The sequence below is a fragment of the Anastrepha obliqua genome, chromosome 3 (genome assembly GCF_027943255.1).
Source record: "Anastrepha obliqua isolate idAnaObli1 chromosome 3, idAnaObli1_1.0, whole genome shotgun sequence".
NCBI classification, from domain to species: Eukaryota; Metazoa; Arthropoda; class Insecta; order Diptera; family Tephritidae; genus Anastrepha; species Anastrepha obliqua.
Window position 1 is genome coordinate 5,316,260 of NC_072894.1, and position 27,404 is coordinate 5,343,663.

Genomic DNA, 27,404 nt, shown 5'->3' on the forward strand with positions numbered 1-27,404 from the left:
AGGCAAATTAGGCAGCTCAGGCGTCCATACTGGATCTGTCAGCCCAGCGTTACGTCATAACGAGCAGAATAACGATGAATATCGGAACAGAAACTTTGAGGAAATCGTATTTGAAACTAATATTAGATGTGCGGTTAATAGTTTCACGCCTTATAATTAGCCTTGCTCCGACGGTTTAAATCCAACAGAGCTTCAACGAATGCTTGATCCAGCGATATTATGGCTCTTGGTAGGTTTTTAATTGTGTCTGCGCGATTAAGTTCTGCGGCTCGTACGATCCTCTGCAACATCAGGTTAAAGAAGTCACACGACAGCGAGTCACCCTGTCTGAAACCTCGTTTGGTATCAAACGGCTCGGAGAGGTCCTTCCCAATTCTGACGGCGCTGCTCGTATTTAGCAACGTCATCTTGCATAGCCGTATTAGTTTTGCGGGGATACCAAATTCAGACATCGCGACATATAGGCAACTCCTTTCCGTACTGCCGAATGCAGCTTTGAAGTCAACGAAAAGATGGTGTGTGTCGATTCTTCTTTCATGGGTCTTTTCCAAGATTTGGCGTATTGTGAATATTTGGTCGATGGTAGACTTTCCAGGTCTAAAGCCACACTGATAAGGTCCAATCAATTGGTTGACGGTGGGCTTCAGCCTTTCACACAATACGCTCTCTAGAACCTTATAGGCGATATTTAGAAGACTAATCCCGCGGTAATTGGCACAGATTGCAGGATCACCCTTCTTATGGATTGGGCAGAGCACACTTAAATTCCAATCGGCAGGCATGCTTTCATCCGACCATATTTTGCATAGAAGCTGATGCATGCATCTTACCAGCTCCTCGCCGCCACGTTTGACTAGCTCAGCCGACAGTCCGTCGGCGCCCGCAGTTTTGTTGTTCTTTAGCCGTGATATCGCTATTCTCAACTCGTCATGCTCGGGTAGCGGAACGACAATTCCGTCGTCAACGATTGGGGTATCGGGATCTTCACATTCTCTGCGACATGCGCAGCTATCACTATTTAACAGAATTCGCTCCATAATTTAAGATTGCTCTGGATGTCAATCACCAGATCGTCGTCTTTGTTCTTACAAGAAAACGCCCCGGTCTTAAAACCTTCTGTAAGCCGCCGAACTTTCTGGTAGAATTTTCGGGCGTTGTTCCTATTGGCCAGCATCTCAATCTCCTCGCACTCACATATTTCGGCCTCTCGTTTCTTCTTTCGGATAATACGCCTCCCTTCCTTTCTTAGCTCTCGGTAGCGATCCCACATGGAGGAAGCTCTCATCTGACTTCGTCGGATGGGGGAAGATTTTTAAGTGGCGTTTCCCAAACCCAGTGCACAACCAGTTATACTGGGATGCTTCGCCTTCTCACGTTGGCTCACTCCCGAACGGGTGTTCAGAACCTACATGGAGGATACTTGCGCTAATCCCGGAAGTTATAAGCTGCTTGAGCCATATGGCCACTCCCAAGTGAATGGCGATCAGTAACTTCCCCCACTTGCGTGGACTTCTACATATGGAACCATCCTCCAATTGGATTATATAATATATATTTTCCTTTACGAATTCGATTTTTTATTTATGCCACTAAATATTTTAACAAATAGTACATTAGCAAAACATCAATCTACAAGAGAGAAAAGTCGGCTATATATAAAATGGAATGCCATATGGAATACATAAGTACGAGGTGTTTTCCAAAGGTATCGCGAATTTTGAATTTTCGCAGGTTACGTATATACGAATTTCGATTTTTTTGTGGCGATATGTTGGTAGTCATGTCTCTCACTCATGCCGACGAGTTCGGCTACTTTGAATGTTCAGTTAATTTTTGACAACTGCTTTGCTTGCACGTGTTTCGGCTCGTCTTCAAATTGTGTGTGAAAAACGAAATTAAGTGCGCGGATGAAATCCGAATGTTAAATGTGCCATACGGACAAGCTACTTTGGCCCAAAGCTACGTTTATCGGTGGTACAAAATGTTCTCAGAAGGCCGAGAAGATCTGAACGACGAAAAGCGTGTCGGACGCCCGAGAACTTCAACAACAGACGAAAAAATTGATGAAGTGAAGAAAATGGTATTGGCAAATCGTCGAATCACCGAATCACCGTGGCTCGTGCCATTCCATTTTTTTTCAATGATTTGGACCTGAGACGGGTCGCCGCAAAATTCGTACCAAAACTGCTCAATTTCAACCAAAAGCTGCATCGCATGAACATTGCTAATGAGATGTTGGACTCTGTCCGCGATGACCCAAATTTGCTCCAGAGGGTCATAGCTGGTGACGAATCGTGGGTTTATGGTTATGACGTGGAAAGCAAAGCTCTATTATCTCAATGGAAGATGCCGCGCGAACCAAGACCGAAAAAAGCGCGCCAAGTTCGGTCGAATGTAAAAGTTTTGCTTACCGTTTTCTTCGATTGCAGGGGCGTTGTGCATCATGAGTTCTTGCCACAGGGTGAAACGTTCAATAAGGAATATTACCTGCAAGTTACGCGCAATTTGCGCGAAGCAATCCGCCAGAAACGCCCGGATTTGTGGAAGAACAAAAATTGGCTCTTGCATCACGATAACGCCCCTGTAGACACATCGTTGCTTATGCGCGACTTTTTGGCCAAAAACAACACACTAATGATGCCACAGCCACCGTATTCCCCAGATCTGGCCCCCTGTGACTTTTTCTTGTTCCCGAAACTAAAGAGTCATGAAAGGACGACGCTACGCTACGATTGACGAGATAAAGACGGCATCGAAGGAGGAGCTAAACAAGATAAAAAAATGATTTTTTGAAGTCTTTCGAAGATTAGAAAAAACGGTGTCACAACTGCATAATATCTCATGGGGATTACTTTGAAGGGGACAAAATAGATGCTAATGAATAAATAAATAATTTTTGAAAAAACACAAAATTCGCGATATTTTTTAAACACACCTCGAATGTATGCCAGCTTATTTAAATAAAAATAAATAAAAAATAGTTGGCGCGTACACTTCTGTTAGGTGTATGGCCGAGCTCCTCCTCCTATTTGTGGTGTGTGTCTTGATGTTGTTCCACAAAAGGAGGGACATACAGTATTAAGTCGCCTCCTAAGGGTAGATGGTTTTTTATGAGGAACTTTTTCAGGGTAGAAATACACTCGGAGGTTTGCCATTGTCTGCCGAGAAGTAGCAATTAGTTTTTCATGCCCGGGGCTTCACAGTTCTGGCTTAAAAATATAGAAGGTAAAGGATTGCATATGCGTCCTTTTTAAAGTGAGATATATACATATTGATACTTTGACTTTTTAATAAAAAAAATAGCATTTGTTAAAGCTTTTTTGTTGCATACAATATCGAAATTCCTATTATCGGCGTCGTTTCGCCGCATTGTTTAAAATATTTAATATTACAAATTTAACTTAGAAATATACGAAAATAATTAAAAAATAGGATTATACCAAACAAGTATACTTTTTATGCTTTAAAATTGAAAATTATGCCACTTTTTTTGGATATGCAAAATTATTAATTTATCGCAAAATATGCTGAAATATGTTCTAATAAATTAGAGTTATTCTTTTTGGCTGTTCGGCTTGACTTAATATATAATATAATATTAACGATCTCAAAGATAACCACATTTTCACCCCACGAACACACTTAAACTCACTGATATAAATACAAATATATTTACTTTAAACATTGAATTGAACCTTGAAAAGTGACTCATTCACAGTTTTGTCTGGATTGCCCTGTTCGCATAAGATAGGCAACACTTCAATTTTAAATTTCATTAAGTCGGACGTTATTTTTGAATTCTTTTTTCATTTAGCTGTGAGATATTTTTTGTGCCCGTTTGCGCCAACCCATTGTGTGGTGATGTGTGGAGCGGTGTAACGCAGAGATCAATGCTGGCAAAAGTACTGCTCTCCATCAAAATCCGGTCGCAGTTTCAGTTTTCATTTCAGTTATAAGTTGATTTCCGTCGCGAACAAACGTGCATTTTGTGGATTACGGACAGCGCGATTATCAATTCGACACTTTAGAGAATTAAAGAAGTATAGTGCTGAAAGAGAGGCAAATTTAAATGATTTTAGGAAACAAAAACAAGTTGATTATTTTCGCGAAAAGCAAGTAAAAAACAAAGATTGAGCTGAAAACAAACACTTCTAACATTAGTACAAGAAAAAACGTAGGCTAATTGGAATACTGAGAGTAGTGAGAGAGCTTTAAGTGAGAATTTGTGAAGTGTATTCGACTTGCTAAATTTGAATAGCATGGATATTTTCAATTACCTGCATATGAGCGTTTCTCTAAAACTAGTTTTATGCGCACACGACACAAAGCAGCAGGAACTGAGCGAGAATTCAGCGAGGAGCTCTACGTATTGGAATTTGTTGTTGACGCAGTCACCGAATTGCCGGCATGCTCTGCGTCTGCTAGCGTAGCTGGTGTGCTGCCGCGACTTTTGTTATGGTATTGGCTTAGTAAATACAATACAACGCAAAGCAATGTGTAAAAGAATGTCCATAACACAGAAGAGCAAACCAAATAGCGCTGCTGTCAGCAAAAAATAAGGTAACTGCGCAGCAACACTGAGCTATATTGGCTTTAATAGCGGCGCAGCGCCGAATCAACAAGCCAAAAACTCATACAGCGGCAGATAGAGAAACAGAGACCGTCGGTAGCAGCGCAAAGGCAGCAACAACGCCATAGACAACATTCTCTTCTTTGCCGTCGTGAAGCCAACAACGAAGTTTTTACAAGAGCGCAGTGTTGAAAAATTCCAAATTTACACAGTATTCTTTCGGGTTCAGAGTTAAATTATTATGTTAAAATAAATATTTTTCAATGTTAAAACTGAAAATTATTATAAACAAGTGCGAGTCATAGAGTAAATTGCTTGTGAAGGTACTTAAATATTGGTGATTAAGTGAAATTCATATTTACCGCCATCTTGCATTTCCGCCGCGTCGTGCCATTACCAGTTGCTTGCTATTTTTGCGGCTGAATATATTCAATGACAAAAAGTAGATCGCCGAAAAGTCTTTGCCAACGAAGCGATGCGCGAAGGAAAACTATATCAAAAAACAGACTAAGTGAAATTCGAGTCGAAATCGGTAAAATGCATTTTTATTGCATCGATTTTAAGTGAGATTTATTTATACAATCATGCACATATTGCACTTTTCTCAGTAATTTCTTGAGCATTAGCAATAATTGAAAAAATTAATTACAAAAAATATGTCAACATTCAGCTGTTTAATTTTTAAAGGTCTCTGAGCTTTACTATTAATTCGTACCTAAGTATTTTAATTATTACTTAGGCAGACTATAAAATATCAACAAAGCGTAGAAGGTATAACCTCTGTTTTCGCAAGTCGTGCATACACCTATGGGTACACGTACATGTAGGTACTTGTACTCCGCTTTTGGAGGAGTAGCTTAGAAATTCCTCAAGCTATCGACTTGTTCACTGGCTTGTTGGCTGATTCGCTCGCTGCTATGTGGCAATGGCAATGTTCAGAAGCAAAAATAGCAACGTCGCGTTTAAATTATCGTTCGCGTGTTTATAAAATGTACTCCATGTTGTGCCACTTTCGTTTAAAAACATAGCAAATTGCAAAACTCAACTTTCGATTCAAATCTTACTGAATCGCGATCTAAATACAAGAAATTGGTGAAAATAACTGAAACTTCTATGTAAAGTAGTTTTTTGCTCCGAAAGGAAAGCTGTGCAATAAAAAATTGTAAATGAATCGTTATTTTGTGAATTGATTGCTATTGTTGTGTAGAATTACAGGTGCAGTTGTAAGCGTGAAAGTAATCTCTAGTATATTTAGTTACAGCAGAAATAATAGGAGCTTATGTACATGCATGCATACATACATACATATGTAGTTAAAAGCCGAAGTGAGTAGATAACTGCTTAAGCAAAAGTTGTATTGGAGTAGTTTTACCAACAGTCCGCAGTTCAACGACAAAAGCAATCACCAGCACAAGTCGGAAAGCTCCATACCAAAAGGAATAATAAAACACCAGTGCCAAAGAAAATAGTGAAAACGCATAAGAGGAGTAAGGGCACAGAGAACAGAATCAGAGAAGATCGTAATAAGAAAAGTAGAAAAGTTAAAAGGCTGAGTGGAAGAAACCATCGCGCACAAAAAAAAAAAACAAAAACAAAAATAATAATCTTGTTTTTCGGGTCCGTCTCAAATTCTTTTCATTGATTTAACAACCCGGTTCGCCTGTGTGCTCTCCCAGCAGACAACTTCTTGATCAATTGCTATTTCATTTTCAGCACCACACGCTCGGTTGGTTCGCTTCTCATTTGCCGGTTTTACTTACTTTCGGACAACGTCGGCGAAAACGGGGGAAAACGAAATACACAAACCAAAAAAGTAGGAGAAAAATATAAAATACAAGCAGCAAAAAGTAAAAAGTAAAAAGCAAGAAACAACCAAAATCCAAAATTATCAGCAACAATAATAATAACAACGCTCATAGCCTTCAGTTAGGTGCTCAGCATCTCAACTTGACTTTTTCGGTATTTTCGTTTTAAGACACAGCAACCAACATTCGGCCGTCAGCAGTTATCAACACAAGCGAAGCCAGTTAGAAAGTTACCAGTAGCACAGCAGCAGACTATTAACCAAAAAATTTATTGCCGCTGCACGGATTAAAACAAAACATTCACGCTGGATTTGGGATACTACGAGGCTGTTAAAGGTAAACAATTACATTCATACCCATATATGTACATATATATAGCACATATATTGTATGTATACATAAGTACATATGGAGGTTGCTTACGCAGTTATGCAAAGCAGTAGATCTGTATTTCAATTTTTTTAACTAAACAAATGTTAAAGCATTTATTAGAATTTTATAGAAAATCGTTATTATTCCAACACCAGTGCTTTCAAGTTTTAGGTTAGAAAAGTCAATCACGCAGACTTATTGGGGATTAATTTGCCAAAACCTATAACTCCACAGGCTCTACACTTGGGCCCTTCGATTGACATAGTAACTACCCTTAGACTATATTTGCTTCGTGTTTCTTTCTTGCTGCATACTTGCACAAAAATGTGTATACGTATAGGCAACTGCTTAAGTGTCAATTCTCAGGCCGATAGCCCCAGCTGCTGGTTGCCGTACTATTTCATATAAATAGATAAAATTAAAGGGTTGGTGTCGAAATTTTGTATGTACAAAATTCTAAAAACAAAATTCTGCTTTTTAAAATTCTGCTTTTTTAAAATTCTGCTTTCTAAAATTCTGCTTTCAAAATTCTGTATTACAAAATTATGTATTAAAATATAATGTTAACAATGTTAAGGAGGTAATGTAATTATATAATTTATTATTATTATTATTTTTTATTATTATTCGAGATCTTAAATAAAAAAAAAAAATAATAATAATTTTTTCTTCAGTTTCGATAGAATCCACAGTATTTTTGCGTAGAACTCCTTTTCGCGTGGGCGGCCTTCGGCCGCGCTTAAAAAAAATAACCCTCATCAGTCCAACTCCGACTACGCAATCCACAGTATTTTTGCGTAGAACTCCTTTCCGTGTTAAAACCATTGAGGCCTTCCAGCCTTTTTTTTTATTCAATATCTCGAAAACTAAGCGAGATATCAAAAAATTTTACTCATTCATTTCGTTTTCTTTTGTCGAGTTCTATAAGAATCCGCCATAAAATTGCGGCGCCACGGAAACAGCAGAATCCCCTCGTACATACATATGTGCATACCTACATTAATTATAGTTGATAACAGTTATACATTGGTATGTACATATGTTTGCAATCAAATATTACCTGGAGATGAGAACTTTGACTCTCTTCTTGTATGACGAAAATCACAAGACTTGAATAAAGCAGAATTTTTCGCATTAAATATGCAGAATTTTGAAAAAGCAGAATTTTAGAAAGCAGAATTTTAAAAAGCAGAATTTTAAAAAAGCAGAATTTTAAAAAGCAGAATTTTTTTGCAATTTACAGAATTTTGTCACCCAGAATTTTGTAATACAGAATAATGACACGCTCCCAAAATTAAATACATAAAAAACAATTTTTAATGTTTTAAATTTTAGAGATATTAGTATCAGGCCTCAACCTGCAGCTGTCAAACAGATTGAAAACACGTGACTGATTATCTTTCAGTTATCATTCGGGGCAAAAACCACAAACTTTGTTGTCACATGCAGATGTCAGCATTTCTGTTATTATTTTTATCACATGCATATATGTACGTATGTATATAAATGTATGAAATACACATGCATATTATTGCTAAATACTAATTAATATAATATATATATTTATATACATATGTATGTGAGATGCATATTTATTTGCGAACGAGCTCCATTGCCTCAGATTCGTTTTCAATGACTGCTCTAATTGAACACAAAAACTAACTACATACATACAAATGTAATTATATAACACAAAATCGACGCCAATCGATTAACACTTTCACGAATGTTGCATAATCGCATTAAAAGTCACTTCACCTGCGCAAACTCCAGCGATCTCGCTCTGCGAATTTATTTCTACGATGATTGTTGGTGGCATTGTTTATTTATTTATTTATTTTTTGACAATTTGCCGTGTCAGATAGTGATCATAATTGCGTGTACCAACGTAATAAAATACTTACATACATACATATGCACGGCGCCCAACAATAGCAGCAGAGCGCAAGCGGCAAAGCCAACACCACTACATGGGCAATAGTATGAACCAACCAACCAAGTCAGTGTTCAAATCAAAAGAATTGAGAATTAAACACTGGTGGGGCTGGCTGGTCCCTGCTTGACGCACACGGACAATAGACAATTGTGCTGGTGTTGTGTTGCTTATTTGTTGGTGCTGGATTCAGTATTGTGTTTGTTTAACTGGCATTGGCATCGCACAAATGGTCGCTTGGTTGGCTGTTGGGTTGTTGGGCTGGTGGCTTGATGGTTTGATAGCTTGTTGGCTTATTTGGAATGCGGTGGAAGTGACATTCAGCCAACAACAATCCGCGCTCAACCCGCTCGGCCGGTTTGAAGAGAATTAACAGTAACAAAAGTATCGTGGAAACCTCATAATTGCACGACGTCGCGAAACAGCAGGGCATACAAACGCGCACAGCTTCGTCCCCATTCAGCTAGTCTGCAGCAGTTGCGGTGGGGCAAGGTGCACAATGTCCAGCTAGTAAGTCAGTCACAGGTGTTGTGCGGCTACATGTGACCATGTTGGCTGTGCTTTCTGGCTGATGCTTTATCATATCTGTGTATATGGCATATTGTTCGTGAGTGTCCATGTAGATGTGCAGGCAATAATGTGAGTAGACGAACTCGGCGCTGACAGTACTTTGCCAGCTGCAGTGCAATAAGACTCGCTACGAACGCGCTTCTATGATATGTATGTATGTATGTATGTATGTATGTACTAGATACAGTATTTGGCAAAATTAAAGCAACTTTTTTTGCTGTCTTATATACGTGAATTTCTTCTAACAAAGCCTGGGATGATTTCTACTTTGAAGTATATTATAATTATTTTCATTTATGAACATACCTATGCAAGTAAAATCTATTATTTTAATGGGAAATTGCGAAAAAGTTAGTTTCTCGCAAATAGAAAGATCTGCTAATGCTTTAATTGCTTTGAAAACCCTTTTTATCTACGACATTCTTTCTTGAAATACGTACTTTAAAAACTTAATTTCTTAAAAATTTAATAGTTTGCTACCGATAGATTCGGTTGTACCGAAATTCAACTAATAAAATAATAAAAAGATATGTATGAAATCTTATTTTTTACTTTCATTTTTTATTTTAAAAATTATTAGGTAAATTCAAGTAAACACAGTAGTAGCAACAGAGGCTTTCGGCTGCCTGATGACGTGTGATATTTTTGATTTTGTCATCAGCGGCGTCTTTTAAAAGTAGGAAAGGCACCTTCTTGTCGAACTGTGATGCCTTTGAAAAGCAAGTTCTGGGCAGGATACCAGTAGTTGTAGCTTGGCAGAAGGGGTAGTGCTGGATATAAATACTACCCTGTAACAAGTGTGCGCTGGTGATTACGGTGTGCCCAATACGGAGACGTGTGTAATGTGGTTGGTGGGTACCGGTGTTGGATAGGCAGGATTTATTTGGTTGGGGTTTATGTCCCAAATGGTATTTACAATGCGACAATTCGCTTAGTAACTTTGTTTGCCGCTGTCGATAAATAAGTCGGTATACGAGTATGTCGCTAGGTAGGAGAACTTCGGTTGTGACTGTTGGTGACGGAAATGTCCTTGGGAATTGTGACTGCAAGTGTGCTGCCAGACTGCCTAGATATCGACATGATTTTGGTACTGCTCCGATGGGAAATAAGTGTGTTTTTAATACAATCGATGATGATGTTGTTTGACCTGTTGTGGTTTTTGATGGCTTGGAAGCAAGACAATTTGTCGGAGCAAATTATGTGTTTGCCCTTGCTTTTGGCGCAGTATTGAATGGCTTGCAATATAGCGGTTTCCTCTGCGTTGAAAACCGAGCAGAATGAAAAAGGAGGCCGTACACAATAGCTTCCTGATTTTCCTTTACCACAGTGTAGGAAGTGTGGGACCCAATTGTTATCTTTCCGTAAGGAAGTTAGGTCATTAATGAAGGATTTTTTGCTCACCACCCACGGTGGGTGATTAGTGTATCGCAGAGTGTGTGGTTTAGACGGCAGTTCCGCATATTTCTGAAATAAGGCGCAGGTGTTTATAGAGAGAGCATTTTAGGGGTAAATAGAAGTGAGGTTGTAGATTGGAAGTTTTTGCCAATAAGGAGGTTGGGGCTTGGAGTAAGCCTTGGATAGAGTCTGAATATTTTGTCCTCCATGTTGTCGTGTGGAGACGGAAGGCCCGGTTCGGCAAGAACTACTTTTAGGGGGCGAAGTCGGAAATGCGTTGTTTGGCGTGCATGAGATCTGATAGCTTTATTTTCTAATACTACAATCAAATTGATATAATTCTGATTCATATTTCGATAAATGGACTTTTGGATTGTCTTTTCTTTGTTGAAGATCTCATTAGCTGTGCTCAGTAATTTTAGATTTATTTCACATGTGGAATTTATGTATATTAATATATCATATTTATGGATCACCATCACAGATATCGTACTATGGATCACCCTTTTTCAGCCGCAAAAGTCTTAAATAGAACTTAAATATTTCGGACATTTACAAAGCTCGATTGGAAAATTTTATACAATAGCATTATAAATTTCAAAGTACGAACCTTAAACAGTAAATGCAGTTGTGTCCAGATATTGTGAGCTAATTATTGCAAGTCCTGTTCAGAGGATCATGGCCGGTATCTATATAATATTTTTGTTTAAAAACTTGTTCTATTTGTCCAAACTGCATATGCACATATGTAGAAAGGCAAGAGATCATTAGACATAGTACTCGTATTTTCTAAGAGTCTTCCCCTTAGACGTTCAATTATCTGATGAAAGATGCCATTACGTCCCTTTCTGTTTATTTCCGAATTTGTTGATTTGCATAGCTAGTCCAAATATGTTTGCCAAAAATGATATACTAACACTTTTCCCGATTTTTTCAATAATTTCAGGTTTTTCTTTAGCAAAAGAAGTTTCATCGAAGCCATGATGGCAGTATCCGTTCATTAGCCTTGAGAAGCTTTAAATATACGCTAAACAGCACCTTTCCACTCTTACCCACTTTCCACTGGGTGGAATCTCAATACAAATCCTTACAAGTTATCGCTATAATGATAATAACAAAAAACATTCACAGACTGCCATTAATTTTGAGACATTTTTAATAACATGAATTATAAATAAATACACACCGCATTTGCGACGCACCACCAAAATTAGGGAATATTATAAGAAATGCACAAAAGTCGCCGTAAAAGTTTTGCATGCCCTCTTTTATTTATTTAATCTTTATTTATCTTTGATTCAATTATTGATTTATAAAAGTGCATTTGTTTTTCACATGACTGTATATACTCGATTCACGCACATACTTATGTACTTGTTTAGCTACTCGTACAATTGGATTCACGTAAATGTATTTGTTTGTATGTACTTAACGTTGTTAACTAGGCTAAGTACGGCCTGGTGAGTCGTCCGACAGAATGACACTAACTAAGTTGGAGATTTGTTTAGCTGCTCTGCTATTCCACTCAGGCCGATAATCGTGCTCACTTGCACCCTCTAAGTTACGCTTGGCAGCCCAATCTTTTTCTGCCATAGTATCTATGCCTGCGCTACTTTTTGTTTTTGCCATTTAATCCGCAAAATAGTTTTCGGTTTTGTGTTTGCTTTATTTTACACTGAAAAACAGTTAAGCACAACAAACGCAAAACATAAATATGCCTTCATAAAAATTCATTCATATATACACACTCATAGGTTACATGGGCAAATGTGCGCATGTGTGTATGTGCATATGTATGGTAGCGCATTCTTGCTCGCCGCTCAGATGCCTTGAGCTGGTATTGAATGCAGAAACAATACTTGAATGCGATCTTGGGCACTACGCTTCGGTTCGCACGTTGTGGCCGCACACAAATTTAGTAGTGAAAGGCCCAGTTGCCGTCCAAAGGGCAGACACTATCTTGTCTTTTGATTAGCTGTTTTTGGTGTGTTTATGTCCGACACTAACAAGTTCTCTTGCATATCATATTTTTCACACTACTGTTGTGCTTTGGACTTTCCAACAAACTGTAAAGTATGAAAATTTGATGAATCCCCTCAAGAGGTGCCGTACACTTTAGCAACGTGTTTGGGAGTGAATTAAAGCCTGACAGATTTGTGATTATGATTGGAATAGAAATGTGAGAAACCTTTACATATAAAATGTAGGTAGGTCCTTATGTTTTGGAATGCGAATTATATTATGTCACATACATACATACGTGTATACAAGGTGAAGTCCAAAATAAACAAGGAGCTTTGTTCTGATAACTTCGAGTTTATTTATTCAAAATAGGTCATTGTCTGGAATGTCCTTCAGGATGACGGTACAAGCTTTTTGGATGGCCTCTACGGACGCAAGACGTTTTCCTTTCATGGCCAAATGACTTTTTCCGAATAGATAGAAGCCACAGGGAGCCATATTAGGTTAAAGATCGTTAAAATGCGATTTCTAGTCAAAAAATCGTACACAAGAGTGGATTGATGAGATGGTGTATTATCATGCAATAAGCACCAGCTTCCTTCTTCGTGGTATTCAGCGCGAATTCGACGAATGCGATGCAACAAACGCTTCAAAACGCCAAGATAGAAAATTGCATTGACGGTTTGGCCTGTTTGCACGAGCTCCTTGCGGACAATTCTCTTGGAATCGTAAAAACAAATGAACATCGAATTGATTTTTACTTCTCCAAACGCAATTTTTTGGGCGGTGGCTCGTCTGGGTCCTTCCATTCGGCACTTTGATGCATAGTTTCAGGTTCTCGTCTTTCCTCGCCTCTTTAATGAGGTCCTTCGAATGTTGAATTCTGAAAAAATTTTGGTCCTCAGTTAACTTGTGCGGAATGAAATGTGCACAGATCTTTCGTAAACCCAAATGAACAGTTAAAATGCGATACATCGATGTTTTGGAGATATTCAACTCCGATTCCATGAATTTCAATGATGATTTCGGTTCATTTTTGATAAGTTCACGAACAATCTCGATGTAGTTTGGGTGATTACTGATTTTTGACGGCCCGTATATTCATTGTCATTTATGTCCTCACATCCATCTCTGAAACGTGTAAGCCACTTATGAACGCTGGCACGAGATAGACAATCATCGCCATAAACTTGTTTCATCAATTCAAATGTTTCGGTAAACGTTTTATCGATTTTAACCCTGCATGCCCACCGTGATTTTTTGTACGTTGTTACCAATGTTAGTCGATTCGACTAACATACTCAAAATATCGATGCTGCAGAACTACTTATGCTCATAATTTTTAAAAGTTACTGAAAAATTTAATTATTATTCCTTTCTTTATTCAAAAGTAAAACAACATTTTCAATTGTTTCTGTTTTTCATTTATTTTTATTATTATCACATTTTGTTACTCTTCAGTCTTAGATATCTTACTTAGGGTTACAAAAAAAAAAAATTAAAAATTAAAAAACCTTAAAATTAAAAAACATTTCACTGCCGATATAAAGTTAAAGAATTATTTTATATTATTTAAGCATAAAAAGAGTTCAAAATAAAAGTTTTGTAGATTAGGCACAAGTCTCAACTTTTAGCTTGAAAGCTTAACATTTATTTATTGCTCAACACATGATGTTGAGAAAAAATTAAAAATAAATTAAAAAGAACATAAAAAGTAACAAGGCTTCCTGCCGTTATAAAGTTTAAGTAATTTCATTAAATATAAAGTTGATAAAAAATGTTAATTGTACATTAAAGTTTTGCCCAATAGGCACAAATCTCGACCTTGTGCTCACCACATACATACATGTTTCATGCATTTTGAGCATACACTCTTCGTCATTCGGTGTTTTTGTAAGGACAGATAGAACAAATTTTTCATTTGTTTTTCTTTTTTGAGGGTACATTCTTAACACTTGCCTCCTCAACTGGCAGGGATAAAATATCTCGGATATTCTGCTGTAATTCCGAGTGCAGATTAGGATTCTTTAGGCGGTTTGCCATGTGCGGTTTAACTAGATCTCAATGAAGTTTTTTCATGAATTCCCGACGTGAAAGAGGTTTCGTTTTCGCGCTTAATGCGTTATGAACATACCTATATCACATAACTATTAACAAACGCGATATTAAGTATGCCATAGAACATGCACATTCGCCATCTCTTCGTTTTCCTTGAGCACGACATAACACTACACATTTGATCAAGAGAGGTCAAATGATTGTCTTTCATAACAGCGCTCAATATTAAGATACCAATCAGTGCTTCAAGTTCTGTTTTGTTCACCGGCTTTTCAGTTGGAAAATCTCCGTTCCTTTTTTCAATTTCGATGTTGGTGTAATGAACTATAATACTTAAAATTTCATCAGTGATAAATAATTTAAACACTTCAGTGCAAGCCGTAACATTCTTTGCTGCTCCTGTTGGACCTTTATCATGATGCACTATGTTAATATAATTGCATACCGACGCCGTTTTCCTTTAGTTGTCGCCCATTTATATTTATTTTTACCACGCAAAAATCTTTTGGAAAATGGTATTATATTATCCTGCGGCGCCTGAGGTGGTGGTTCTTCATTCCAGTCCTCCGAATTGTCCGAAGAATCATCCTCCGAAGAATTCATACCCTCTTCTAGTAAATTCGTTTCGAATTCGCTTTCGGAAATACTGAAATCCTCTTCATCCTCATCCGACATAGCCAAAATTTTTTCAATTTCTTCCTCACATATTTTAGTCGGCCTCATTTTCAATGCTAAAAAAGTTGCACTAAGCCCAATGTTAGTCGTTTCGACTACGCAGTTTCTACAAATACATACATACCACTTAAGCCAGCCAAACAACAAGTCCCTACTGATCAGGAGCACCTTTGCAACTGAATAAACTCTCTCAACGTTAAAAATGAAATTGATACAATGAGAGAAAAAGAAATTACAAATGTAAAAAGCAGTGATGTTAGTCGAAATGACTAACAGTGGGCATGCAGGGTTAAAACAAAATTTGTTATTAGCTTTTTGTTCGAAACTCATTTTTGTACCGCTGACACAAACATGCTGACACTTTAGACGCAATAACTTCGCTTGCACTGAACCGAATGTCATCAAGCTTTCACTGGAAGTCCGCTAGGGATGTAACTTCCAACGCACTAACTCATTAAAAAGATGGTGCCATCAAAAAAATTTGTATGACGTCAATCTTGTTTATTTTGGACTTCATCTTGTATGTATGTATTTATTAATTTAGAGTAGTAAAAAAGCAAATAAACAAATACTTTCGAATCCACCAAAAATTAATTTCATCGATAATGCATTTCTAGAGCCAAGAGACTTCAAATAATGAAGTTCTAACTGATGCAGCTAATTCCAATTTTTGGAAGTATTATCAGCACCGAGTTCAATAAACAAGCCAACAAACGGAATGCGTTGGTGGACGTGCTAAGTAAAATATTAAACATTTTTTAGCTACAGATAATAAAAAAAAAATCTTTATTTCTTTCAAATGAGGCTTGCAACCGCGAAAACCTGCCACATTTGTATATGAAAGTCCATTTCCTTTAGAACTCAAGTGGACAACATTTTTTTGGGATTGCTTTAGAAGGAAGGAATTGTCAAAGTTTAAAAAAAAATTTAAGATGTAAAAAAATAATTATTATTAACTGCGCTTTATGCCGTGCTAAGAGACAGAACAAATTCGTCCAATTTCACCACAGGTGGAAAAAATATTCTCTTCGAAATATCGTGTGTTTTTTAAGAGCTTGAGAACTTAAAATGATAATAAAAACAGAAATATTGTTGGTATGATTTTTTTTATTATAATCTGGATGGCATTTATTTTTTCAATATTTACATATGTATATGCATATGTAATATCGTATGGATCTGCAAAGGAGCATTGGGCCACTGAATGTGATATACGGCATATACCCTCCGCGGTTACGAGTTGTATGGCCTTTTCGATCAGTCCAACTTTTGACTACTTTTTCCAATCTGGCCGCATGACGTCAATGTTGGCTGGAATATGACAAAAAATTGATTGTTAAGCGCGCTGTATGGCAAGTTACGTCGTCTTTTTGAAATGTCGAATCGAAATGTCGTTAGAAGCAAAAATTCAGTCAGCATGGCTCGATAACGCTTGCTATTAACTGTAACGGCAGCAGAGAAGTCTTATAGCTAAATAAAGCGCTGAAAGCTGTAATGTCTGGAACGCAAGGTATGGAGTTCGAGCTTTGAAGAGCAAAGTTGGGTCTAAAATTGAACCACAAATTCAACAGCTTCTGGTTGCTTTTTAGTGAATATTTTTAATGAATTTAAACGAACAAAGTTACGTTGGAGTTATAGAATGGTTTCTTAATTAGGTTATGCTAGGTTGGCCTGGCTGGCTGAAAGCCATCACATAGACCTATTGGTCTTTAGTGGTACCAGATGGAGCTAGACCCTTGCGTTTCCTTGTAGTAGGCTTCTTGTAATAAGTCTGCGTCTTTTGCGCATCTAAGTAAGCTATGAAGCTCTAACCCCGAGAAGCATTCTAACCTCTCATATTGTAGAGCTCCTAAACATTTCATTCGGGTTCTAGCTAATGCAGGGCAAGAACATAGAAGGTGTTCAAGAGTTTCCCTCTATTCTAGTTCATTGCAAAATCTGCAGCTAACATTGTTTGCAATTCCCATCTTGTATACGTGTGCCGCTAACAAATTGTGGCCTGTCAGTATATCTACGATAGTTCTGCTTTTCTTTCTACATAGGGCCAGTACGAATCTGGCGTATTTATCTGCATTACACATGATTTTCGTAGTTTTGCAAGTGGGTAGATTATTTCACCTCCTGTCTATCCGTGTTTTCATGCCCGCAGAAATGTCATTGTATACCGTATTTAAAGGTTTCAGTATCTCGTTTTCTTGTTCGAATTGTATGTAAACAGCGCTTTTAGCAATCTCATCTACAATTTCGTTTCCTGGCCGTTTCCATCTATCATTTTCGAGCCGTCAATAAATATATTAAGCGTATTGGGGCTAGGTTTCATACCTCTTTCTTCTATTGTTGTTCGGAATCTCTTCACCCAATTGCATTTCGGAGTCATATAATCCGTACTGGTCCAATAACTCATACCTATTGAGTTATGTCTTTACAGGTAAATTCACCCGTTGCGTTAAGTCTTGCGGCATATCTACATAGCTGCTAGATCTTCTGCCGCAATGTCAATCGGTGGTAGGTTGAGTATTCTTTCAAGTGCTGCCGTAGGAGTAGTTTCAATTGCCCCTGTCGTGCAGAGTGCACTAAGACGTTGAATACTTTCCATAGGTGTTTTGTGTATCGTTTTTCTCAAAGCAGTCCGCCGTAGAGTAATATTGGCTTTACTCCAGCTGAGTAGCACCAATACATTATTGAAGGGGTACATGGGGTCTGTAACTCCCAGCATTCTTTTACATGCATATAGTGCGTTACTGGCCTTTTTCTTCCTCCCCAATATATTGTGCTTCCATGATAGTTTGCTATCCAAATTACTCCAAGGTACTTTGTGTGGTCTTTCAGAGTCAGTTCTATGTCGTTTAGCTTCAGGCGGTGCCAACTCGGGATCTTGTACCTTCTAGTAAAAAGTATCGTATCCGTTTTATGGCAGTTTATACCCAAGCCTGCCTGAGTTGCCCATTGATGCACTATTGAGTGTATTATTCATTATGTCGCTCACGGTATCTATTAGTTTAGACTCCAGATTATTGAAGCATACCCCAATTTTGAGCGAACTAAAGAATTATAAAGCGTTTAGGCTTCCGCACCATTTTGTTGCCACATCCTCGCTACCAACAAGTTATACGGTTATTCCTTCACTGCTACATATATCCACTCTGTACGCTTGAGAAACCTTATACGGTTGTTTACGTCTGTAACAGCCAGCTCTTCGAGGTTTTCAAAAAGTGGTTTGCCATCCCCGTCTTCCTTAGGGCAGGGCATTCACAGAGGAAGTGGAAGATAGTTTCGTTTTTCTCCGGTTGATTACGAGTATGGAAGTATATACTGTAAGGGATACCCATTTGGGCTGCTTGAACTCCTATGGACTAGAGGCCAGTTATCACTGCTGTGAGGCTGCAGGCATCCCTTCGTTTCATATTTGTCAATGTTGACGTTTATTTGTGGTTGTAGGTGGGCCATGACGGTCTGCATGTCATCTGGTCTCTCCATCTACAATCCGCGATTCGTAGACATTTTGAGGCGATTGCACTCCGGACTGCACCCTGGAGTGCGAATACCGGTTCTGGAAGAATGTTGTTCATGGCAGATTCTCCTCTTGCCAGTTCATCCGCTTTTTCGTTTCCTTCAATGTTCCAATGTCCCGAGACCCAGCTTAAGGTAACGTTATGGTTTACGCTCAAAGTGGTAGGAAACTCTTGAAGTCATTCGCGTAGCGCTTTCGAAACGCTCAATTGGAGTAGGTTTTAGGAATCACTTAATTCACATGATGAATAAAAGTAAAACATGAATCAAATAAGACTCCAAAATCCAAAAATTACCTAACTTTAGAAAGCTCGAAATATAAGACCGAAGGAAGAGGATTATGAAATTTTATGAAAATTTGTTTAATATTCAGCGCGATTTTATTTCTGATACTCCACTTAGTTAGCAATTTCATCATTCATCGTTTTCACAGTTCAAAATTAGCTACAAATATTTCCCAAATTGAATATCAAATTTTACGCAAGGCCATTTGTTACAAAACTAAAAAAGTACTGCAACTGCGCCCAAAAGCAGTGAAAAAACAACAGAAACAAAATGTAGCGAGCGAAAACAATCATGAAATATATAAACAATACCGTAGAATTAAAACGAAAAAAATCTGTTGCAACCAGAGAGGGGAGCACTGAAAATAAACACACCATCCATCCATCTGCAACATCAGCAACAATTGCAACAACTGCAACAATAACATTGGAGTGGTGCCAATAGTGATTGCTGATTGCTGTTGGCGGCTGAAGTCAAGCAGTTTTTATAAGGAATTACGCGCGCACCGATCGGCAAGGGCAACAACAAAGCAATATGCCACTAATATGAATGCAACAAACGGCGGCGTTGAAGTTATCTGAGTGACTTGACTTCGCAACCTTTTTTCTCTCTGCTGTACACATTGCTGTACAGCGTACGTTTGCACCTACATACATACATACATACATACATGAAAATTGTATGCACATACAAATGTGCTATAATGCGTCTTCGCCTTTGGTGGTGGTATTGATGTGTGCAACACGTTGATCACGCACAAGGAGGTGTCTATACGTTGTGCAACAGTTGCAGCAGGGACAAAATATGTGTGTATATACATACATCCATGCATACATACATATGTACACAACAATATGTAGGTATGGGTGAAAGTAAATTCATATGTTGCACATACCGCATGCATACTTGTGCGTCTATTTTTGATTTCGTGGTGCACTACTGGCAGCTGAAAGTCGCTGGCTCTGAGTCTGTTGCAATATGATTCTTGGAGGCAAATTTAAATAAAAAGATGGAAGATACAATTGCACAAAGTGCGCATAAGTATTCGTAAATATGGATGATGCTGACACGTACTTACGTACATACATATGTTTGTGTGTAAGCAAATATGATTGGATTGTGCAAGTGTGTGTACAAACATATACATATACACGTAAATACATAAGTAACTATTTGGTATACATTAATACATACTAATATATGTATGTATGTACAGGGTTTGATTGAAAAGTAATAAGCTTTATTTTTTTTAAGCAGTTTTATTAAACCTTTTGGCTTATACAACTAATATTCTTCAAAATAGGACCCTTGAGCATCAATACACCGCTGGTAGCGGTCCTTCCACTGCAGGAAACATTTTTTAAACTCATCCGCCGGAATCGCATTCAATTCGGCTGTCACAGTTTTTTGGATCGCCTCGATGGAGTCGAAACGCCTCCCCTTCAGCTTTCTTTTCAGGCGCGGGAACAAGAAGAAGTTCGGAGGGGACAGGTCTGCGCTGTAAGGAGGGTGGGGAAGCACCGGAACCCCCATCTTGGCCAATACAGAGGTGCAGAGGAAGGCGTCTGTTTGCATAGTCGAAGGCCTTCCAGATCGCTGTTCGTCTTTGACGTCCTCCCGGCCTTCCTTGAACGATTTGTGCCACCGTTTTACCTGGGCAGTGGACAGAGATTGGTCTCCGTAAGCCTCCTTGAGTAGCCCAATGGTTTCGGTACTCGTTTTGTTTAGCTTTACGATAAATTTGATCGAGTAACGTTGCTCCAACGGTCGCTGCATTTTCGCCACTGCAAAATCCTAACACACTTTTAAAACAGCTTTCATGCGCGGAGCGATGTTGACTGCACCGCTGTTGCCAGCGAACTGGGGCCGGTTTCTAGTGGAAGGGGAAGGTCCAACGATCATTTTCCCCCACCAGCCGATTCGGTTGATCGCTTGGCAGACACTCCGCGCGAGAAGGCTCATTACTTTTCAATCAAACCCTGTTGTATGTATGTGTCGCATTATTTGAGAAAATATAGAATATCCTATGTTTGATAAAAAAATTCCAGGAATATATTCAGAAAATTCAAATACAAGTTTAATCCTCAAAAGTTATATTATAACCTTTTAATTACTTCCCATCCACTGCCACGCACTTTTGCCAGCTTTTGAAACATTTCTGGATCGACATTACTTCTTTTCGGCCGTTAAAATGGCGCAGAGGTTCCTCGTAGTGAGTTTTAGACTCGGTCAAACAGAAAACAATCGCAGGGAGCCATATCAAGTGAACCCAATGCCTTTTTGGTGGTATTCATTTGGTTCTTGGTAAAAAATTTACGGATAATGATGGCAATGTGCGGCGCTGCGTTGTCATGGTGCTAAATCCACGAGCTGTTTTCCAATAAAACCAAACAAAAAAGTCCCCTAATGTCCAAATGTCCTTGTTAACTGTCTGACCTTCTGGCAAAAATTCGTGGTATGCAATACCGTTGTAATCCATAAAAACTGGGAGCATCTCTTCCTTTTTTGAATAAAAGCGGCGTGGTCTTGGTTCATTCGGAGCTCTCTACTCACTTGCCTGGACCAATACTCAAATAAAAAGGCAAAGAAAATGTTCCGCTTAAATTTGAGAAATACGCATGGAAAGCCGCAAAAAAAGGCATCGTGTAAATGATCGAAGATTTTTGAAGACTTCTTTAAAAGAGCATTTGCAAATAGCCCAGAGTGGAAGGTCACTGTATAAATTGGCTCTTATTCAATCAGAGAGCTCCGAAATGCGCTCAATGCTTGAAGGATTAAAAAATCATATGACGACGATTATACAAATTTATGAGTGACATACGCAATTTCAATCGGGTAGAGAGACGTTTAGTGACAGACTGGATTCTCCCTTCAAATTGATTTCATTAAATGTGATACAAAATTATCTCTTGATCGAGTCGGTAGCGACCAAAAAAAATTCATTTAAATGTGCCTCGTAAGGGCATCATTGAATGTAATCGTACGAGCTCAACCTTTTTCAATCATCTGATTTTGCACGCATTAACTATTTATTATCTATGTATTGTCCATTCGTTACGGTACCAGATGGTAGTAGCAGAGGAAGAGGGAAGCCACCTCTGCTTCGGAAAGATCAGGTAGAAAAGGACTTGCCATCACGTGGTGTGTCCAACTAGCGCCGGTTAGTACGAGAAAGAAACGACTAGCACGCTTTACTAAACTCGGCCAAAATAGCGTAAGCGGTTATTGCGTCATTCAAGAAGAAGAAGACTATTATCTATTCCCAAAATGGCTTTTGCCGGTGAAAGAAAAGCGTAATTAAGTGATTGCAGCCATTCGAGCCGTTGTAAGTGACCACCATTCTAAACAATATTATGAATATAACGGTCCCAATGCCCGCATTTGATAACATGGAAAAATTTTGCATCGAATCAGAAGACCAACAAATTGATTAATTCTAAATATTTTCCACACAATGTGCTCTGGCTGTTTCGATTGATGAAAAGTTTGGGCTTTTTTTAAATAGAGGGTGTAAGCCATGAAGCTCACTTCTGTTTCTCCAAACTCTCATTTCTCGCTGAGCATAGCCAATTTCTGATGCGGGAGTTGTCGAGTCTCTGACTTTTCATTGTCTTTTAATTGTTAATTAACATAAAATACACTGTTTACATTAATGCGGCTTGCGGGAACAAAAAAAAATATAACGAACAATAGCAAAAATTGTTGTTTACAGTCTTAGCTGGTTGGAGCAGTAATTTGCTTGAACTGAGTTAAGTTGAACTTTTAATTTTATTACTTCAAAGCAGCAGTGCTTTAATGAAGTGCTTGCACTCGCATTTACATACATACATACATACACATATACATTGCATTCAGTATACGTGTACATATGTATGTGCGTATATTCGATTTTTTTTTTTTTAATCAATTTGCGCAAAGGTTAAATGGCAGCTGTAACTCTACGCCCACAGCCCTGCTAAGTGACGCATTGAGTAGAAGTAAGACTTTATTCTAACGACGTCGGTCAAACATTCCTGACAGCGTAATGTGCCGCCCATATTCACTCATACACATGTATATATAAAAAATACATCGCTCGTTTGCTGGAAGAACGTCGTAAACCAAAAAATTAAAAGCTCGAGAAAAATGGCTTCAAAGTCTCCAAATTATTGTGCCACCCTAAGTAATGCAATGTAAAGTCACATTCTCATCTAATAAGATGCAGTTGATAAATACCGCCGTACACAGTATAAAAGGAAAGCTTGTGGTCATTTCTTCTTAGCTTAAAATTATTATTTTTGGAGTTATGACCTGCTTCTCGTAAACGAGGATTGTGTACTGTATGCACTTATAAAAATAAGCCTTCAATGTGAATATAATTACGTGCTTATACATATTTATATGTATATGAAACTAAATTTGTGTGTGTGTGTGCGACTATCTGCAACAGTAAATATTTAAACAACGAAACTCTCAGGTGCGCAATATTAATTTTTAGCCTTGAAATATTCAAGTTCTACTTCTTGCCGCGCTTATGCCCTCACCGTTATTAGCCCGCTACATTCACACGTATGTATGTATGTGTGTGTATGAGAGTATTAATCGGTATTTTCATACAATTGTTTTTTTTTTTTGTATTTTTTTTTTAATTTTTGCTAATTTTATTTATGAAATTATTATTGACTTTGTCTGTTGCATGTTTTGCCTTTTGCTGCCTTTTGTTTAAAAACTTTACATATTTTTAATTTGTTGTCTTGTTTGTTTTTATTAACATTAGCACGAAATGCAAGTAAACAAAAATAACAAAACAAAACAAGTTCGAAACGCGCGCAAATTGATCGTCACTCGATTTCGATCTCGTTCGGCGGCTTAGTTAGTTTTTTAACTGGTTTTGCCTTACGCGCGCTGTGGTTGGTTAAATTCATTTTTTATTCACTTACGGCTTTATTGCACTTACATATGTATGCGTTTGTATGTTTGTGCATATGTAAAAAGGCAACACCGCAATTATTCGTGTAAACTTTGTACCCGCGCCCTGTAGGGAAATCAGCGGAGAGCTGATAAATGTGAAATCTTAACTTTCTCGCGTTTATTTTCATCTCAAGCCATCAACTGATAATTCTGAATGCGTAGGAAAATAAGAGCTACCTAAAAATGCAGTGATGGGTGTTCGTTGACACTATTTGTGGAAACAAACTTGCAGCATGAATAAATTTGCGAAGGTTTGTGCAAAATCTTAAAATAACCATTATTTATAAGTTCATTATGAAAAAAATATTATATTAGCAGAAACAAGTAAATAAATCCGTCCGTGAATATTCGTAACCCAAATTGCCTAAGTAGCTTAAGTGGAAAAGCTGTGCACCAAAATGGTTTTGGGTTTCTCTTTACGTTTTTGACGTCACATTCAAGCAGCTGACTGTCAAGCTTAAATCAAAAAAGAAAGCGCAACGTTGAAGGCGCATTCTTGTATTCCATTACTTTTGGTATCGGCCGTGTTTTTTATATATTCATTATACAAACGAGTGCATTATAAATCGGATGTCAGTTGGCTGTTTGATTTGATCATAATCACAAAAAAAAACAAAAAATCATTTTTCAAAAACAAAATAAAACGAATGACAACTACAGTGATGGACAAAAGTATACATGTATACACCCCCTATATTCGTTGGTTTGAAAGTCCAAAAGGCTTATTGAATTTATGTTGGTACAGTTTTATTTTTTAATCACAACAAACAAAAGACAAATAATGGATTTATTCTTTAAAATAAGATGAGAAAATTATAGAGAAAAAGTACGAAAACAGCGTTGGCAAAAGTCTACTTGCAGTATAGGTTAGGCTACCCAGATTGCTTATCAAGGACAAGACACTCGGTGGCCCTAAGGCCCATTGTGATTAGATTTCCATCCCCTAACTAAGATGCTTAAACCACTTGAATCTTTTTAAGAAGGTAACGGCGGCCGCCGTAGCCTAATGGGTTGGTGCGTGACTATCATTTGGAATTCAGAGAGAACGTAGGTTCCAATCTTGGTGAAACACCAAAATGAAGAAAAAGTTTTTTCTAATAGCGGTCGCTCCTCCGAATGAATTTCTGCCATGAAAAAGCTACTCATAAAAAAGGAGTCGGCTTGAAACTGTAGGACCCTCTATTTGTGGAACAACATCAAGACGCACGCCACAAATAGCTCCTCCTCCTTGTATATATGGTATATAACTAAATAGTCTCTCCAGAGTGACATTTTGCAAATGTCCCAGGTCTTCAAAGAAATAATCGGCAAGATATTTCTTTACAGTGCAGGACATTCACAGCGGAGGTGTTGTGCCGACTCAATTTCTTCTTCATCTCCACAACTCCTGCAGAAGTAATTGTGCGGTACACCCATTCTTTTGGTTAGGGTGTCAATAGCGCAGTAACCCGTTATAACACTTGTGAGGACGCTGGTAGTTAATTTGTTAAAGCCAAGCAGACATTTTGTCCGTTTAAAGTATCAGTTTTGGCCAGAGTGCTTTGGAGACCCTGCAGTTAGTAGTCAGGGACCACTTTCTATTGGTTTCCGTGAATACGCTGAAGTCAATCACAGTGTAGAGTTCGTTTGGAAGAATGCTTATGAATGCCAAGCTCGCTGAATGTCAAGCTCAGAATCTTTCCTTGCACATATTTCTTCAATTTAAGTGAAAGCTTGATTCGGCCACCGTAGCCGAATGGATTGGTGTGTGACTACCATTTGGAAGTGCGTAGGTTCGAACCCCCGTGCAAATACAGCAAAATGAATGAAACAGTTTTTTCTAATAGCGTTCGCCACTCGTCAGACAATGGCAAACTTCCGATTGCTTTTTTGCCATGAAAAACCTCCTCATTAAAAAACCATTTATCGGCGTAAAACTGTAATTTTCAATAATATTTAAATATGGGCTTCCGGTGTTGTGTTTGATTGCCTTGGTGCATAATAAAGCAGCCAATACATAACAATGTATGCGGTGTGTCTTGGCTCGTTATCTTGTTGAAAGATCTAACCCGCGCCAAAGCTCCAAATCATCCACAGAAGTCTTCAAATTGTGTTCCAGTAAAGATTTGTATCCAGACATGCTTGACAGTTGATAAAAAATTCTTCGGATTAAGAGCAGTATTTTTTTCCACCAACTTTTACCCTTTTATCGCTGCTAAATATATTAAATTTTTACTCATCTATAAACAAGGCTTTTTGCCAAAAATCCATACTCTTTATTCAAGTGCTTCTAAACTCCAAACGAAATTTACGGCTTGTTTTCAGAAATGATAGAGGCTTTTTGCGTGGTGCTCTGCTGCGCAAACTGTTATTATTCAGAGTTATTCAAAGATCCTTGGTGAATACACTTTTCTGATGCGCTCGCTACTTGTTCGTCTAATTTTTAATCAGTAACTTTGGATTTTTATTCACTTCTTTGAGAATATGGCCATTGCGCGGTTTATTTTCGGTTGAACCAATATTTCTAAAGTTTTTTTTTACAATGGACTGTACTGTTGACCGACTTAAGTTTAACATTTTTGCAATTTTACCATAAACCAAAAATCAAATTTCTCACATTTCTTTTCGTGGAGCCTTTTTTTTGATGCTTAAGTGTCTGAACATTGAATTTAATATTAGTAAAGCAGCAAATTTAGTAAAAAGAATTTAAAAAAGCGGTACTTTACCTTATCACAACGCAACATACGAGTTTACATACAAGCTTGGAGCTTCGTTCTGTATGCAAATTTTGTCAACGCTGATTTTCACATTTTTCCCCAAAAAGCTTTGTACTTTCATATTAAATAATGGATTTTTCTTTAATTTATTGTGATTAGAAAATTTTTAAAATAAAACTGTGTCAACACAATTTTCAATTAACTTTATGGACTTTCAAACCAATGAAAATAGCGGGTGTACGTAGACTTTTGTTCATCACTGTACACATTGCTCTATATGTCCACCAATTTAAAAATTATATGTAAACCGTAAGAAAATTTGACATAAATTTTTCAATCAAAAATATGTAAATTATATATAAATATTATAATTAAAAATATTTTTAATCAATAAATTCATAACTTCTTAATAAATTGCTTTATAAATTTAATCAATAAATTCATAATTTTTAATACATTTCTTTATTAATTTAATCAATAAATTCACAACTTTTTAATAAGTTTCTTTATAAATTTAATCAATAAATTCATAATTTTTAAAAAATTTCTTCATTAATTTAATCAATAAATTCAATAAAGGAAGAAAAAATCAGTTATGTTATAGTCATGAAAACTATTCCGCC

At 37.6% G+C, this 27,404-nt stretch overlaps 2 protein-coding genes across 9 annotated transcripts in view; one reads left to right on the forward strand and one right to left on the reverse strand.

Annotated features, from left to right (window-relative positions):
• Nucleotides 1-3,760: 3,760 nt before the first annotated feature.
• Nucleotides 3,761-27,404, forward strand: part of LOC129240415 (spectrin beta chain, non-erythrocytic 5) — a 111,504-nt gene continuing 87,860 nt past the window's right edge. Inside the window, exons 1-2 of one of the 8 annotated variants that reach the window (XM_054876189.1) lie at nucleotides 3,761-4,040; nucleotides 5,826-6,711. The gene's annotated coding sequence lies outside the window, so the exon portion shown is untranslated. Of the gene's footprint in view, nucleotides 4,041-4,761; nucleotides 4,894-5,777; nucleotides 6,712-27,404 lie in introns of those variants that run through there. The other 7 variants (XM_054876193.1, XM_054876191.1, XM_054876196.1 and 4 more) reach the window with 7 other exon arrangements.
• LOC129240500 (nucleoplasmin-like protein ANO39) lies at nucleotides 15,089-15,572 on the reverse strand. The gene is made up of 2 exons (XM_054876337.1): nucleotides 15,465-15,572; nucleotides 15,089-15,410 (listed from the first exon to the last, which is right to left on the reverse strand). The coding sequence occupies exon 2, from the start codon at nucleotides 15,386-15,388 to the stop codon at nucleotides 15,089-15,091; it is 300 nt and encodes a 99-aa protein (XP_054732312.1). The 5' UTR covers nucleotides 15,389-15,410; nucleotides 15,465-15,572.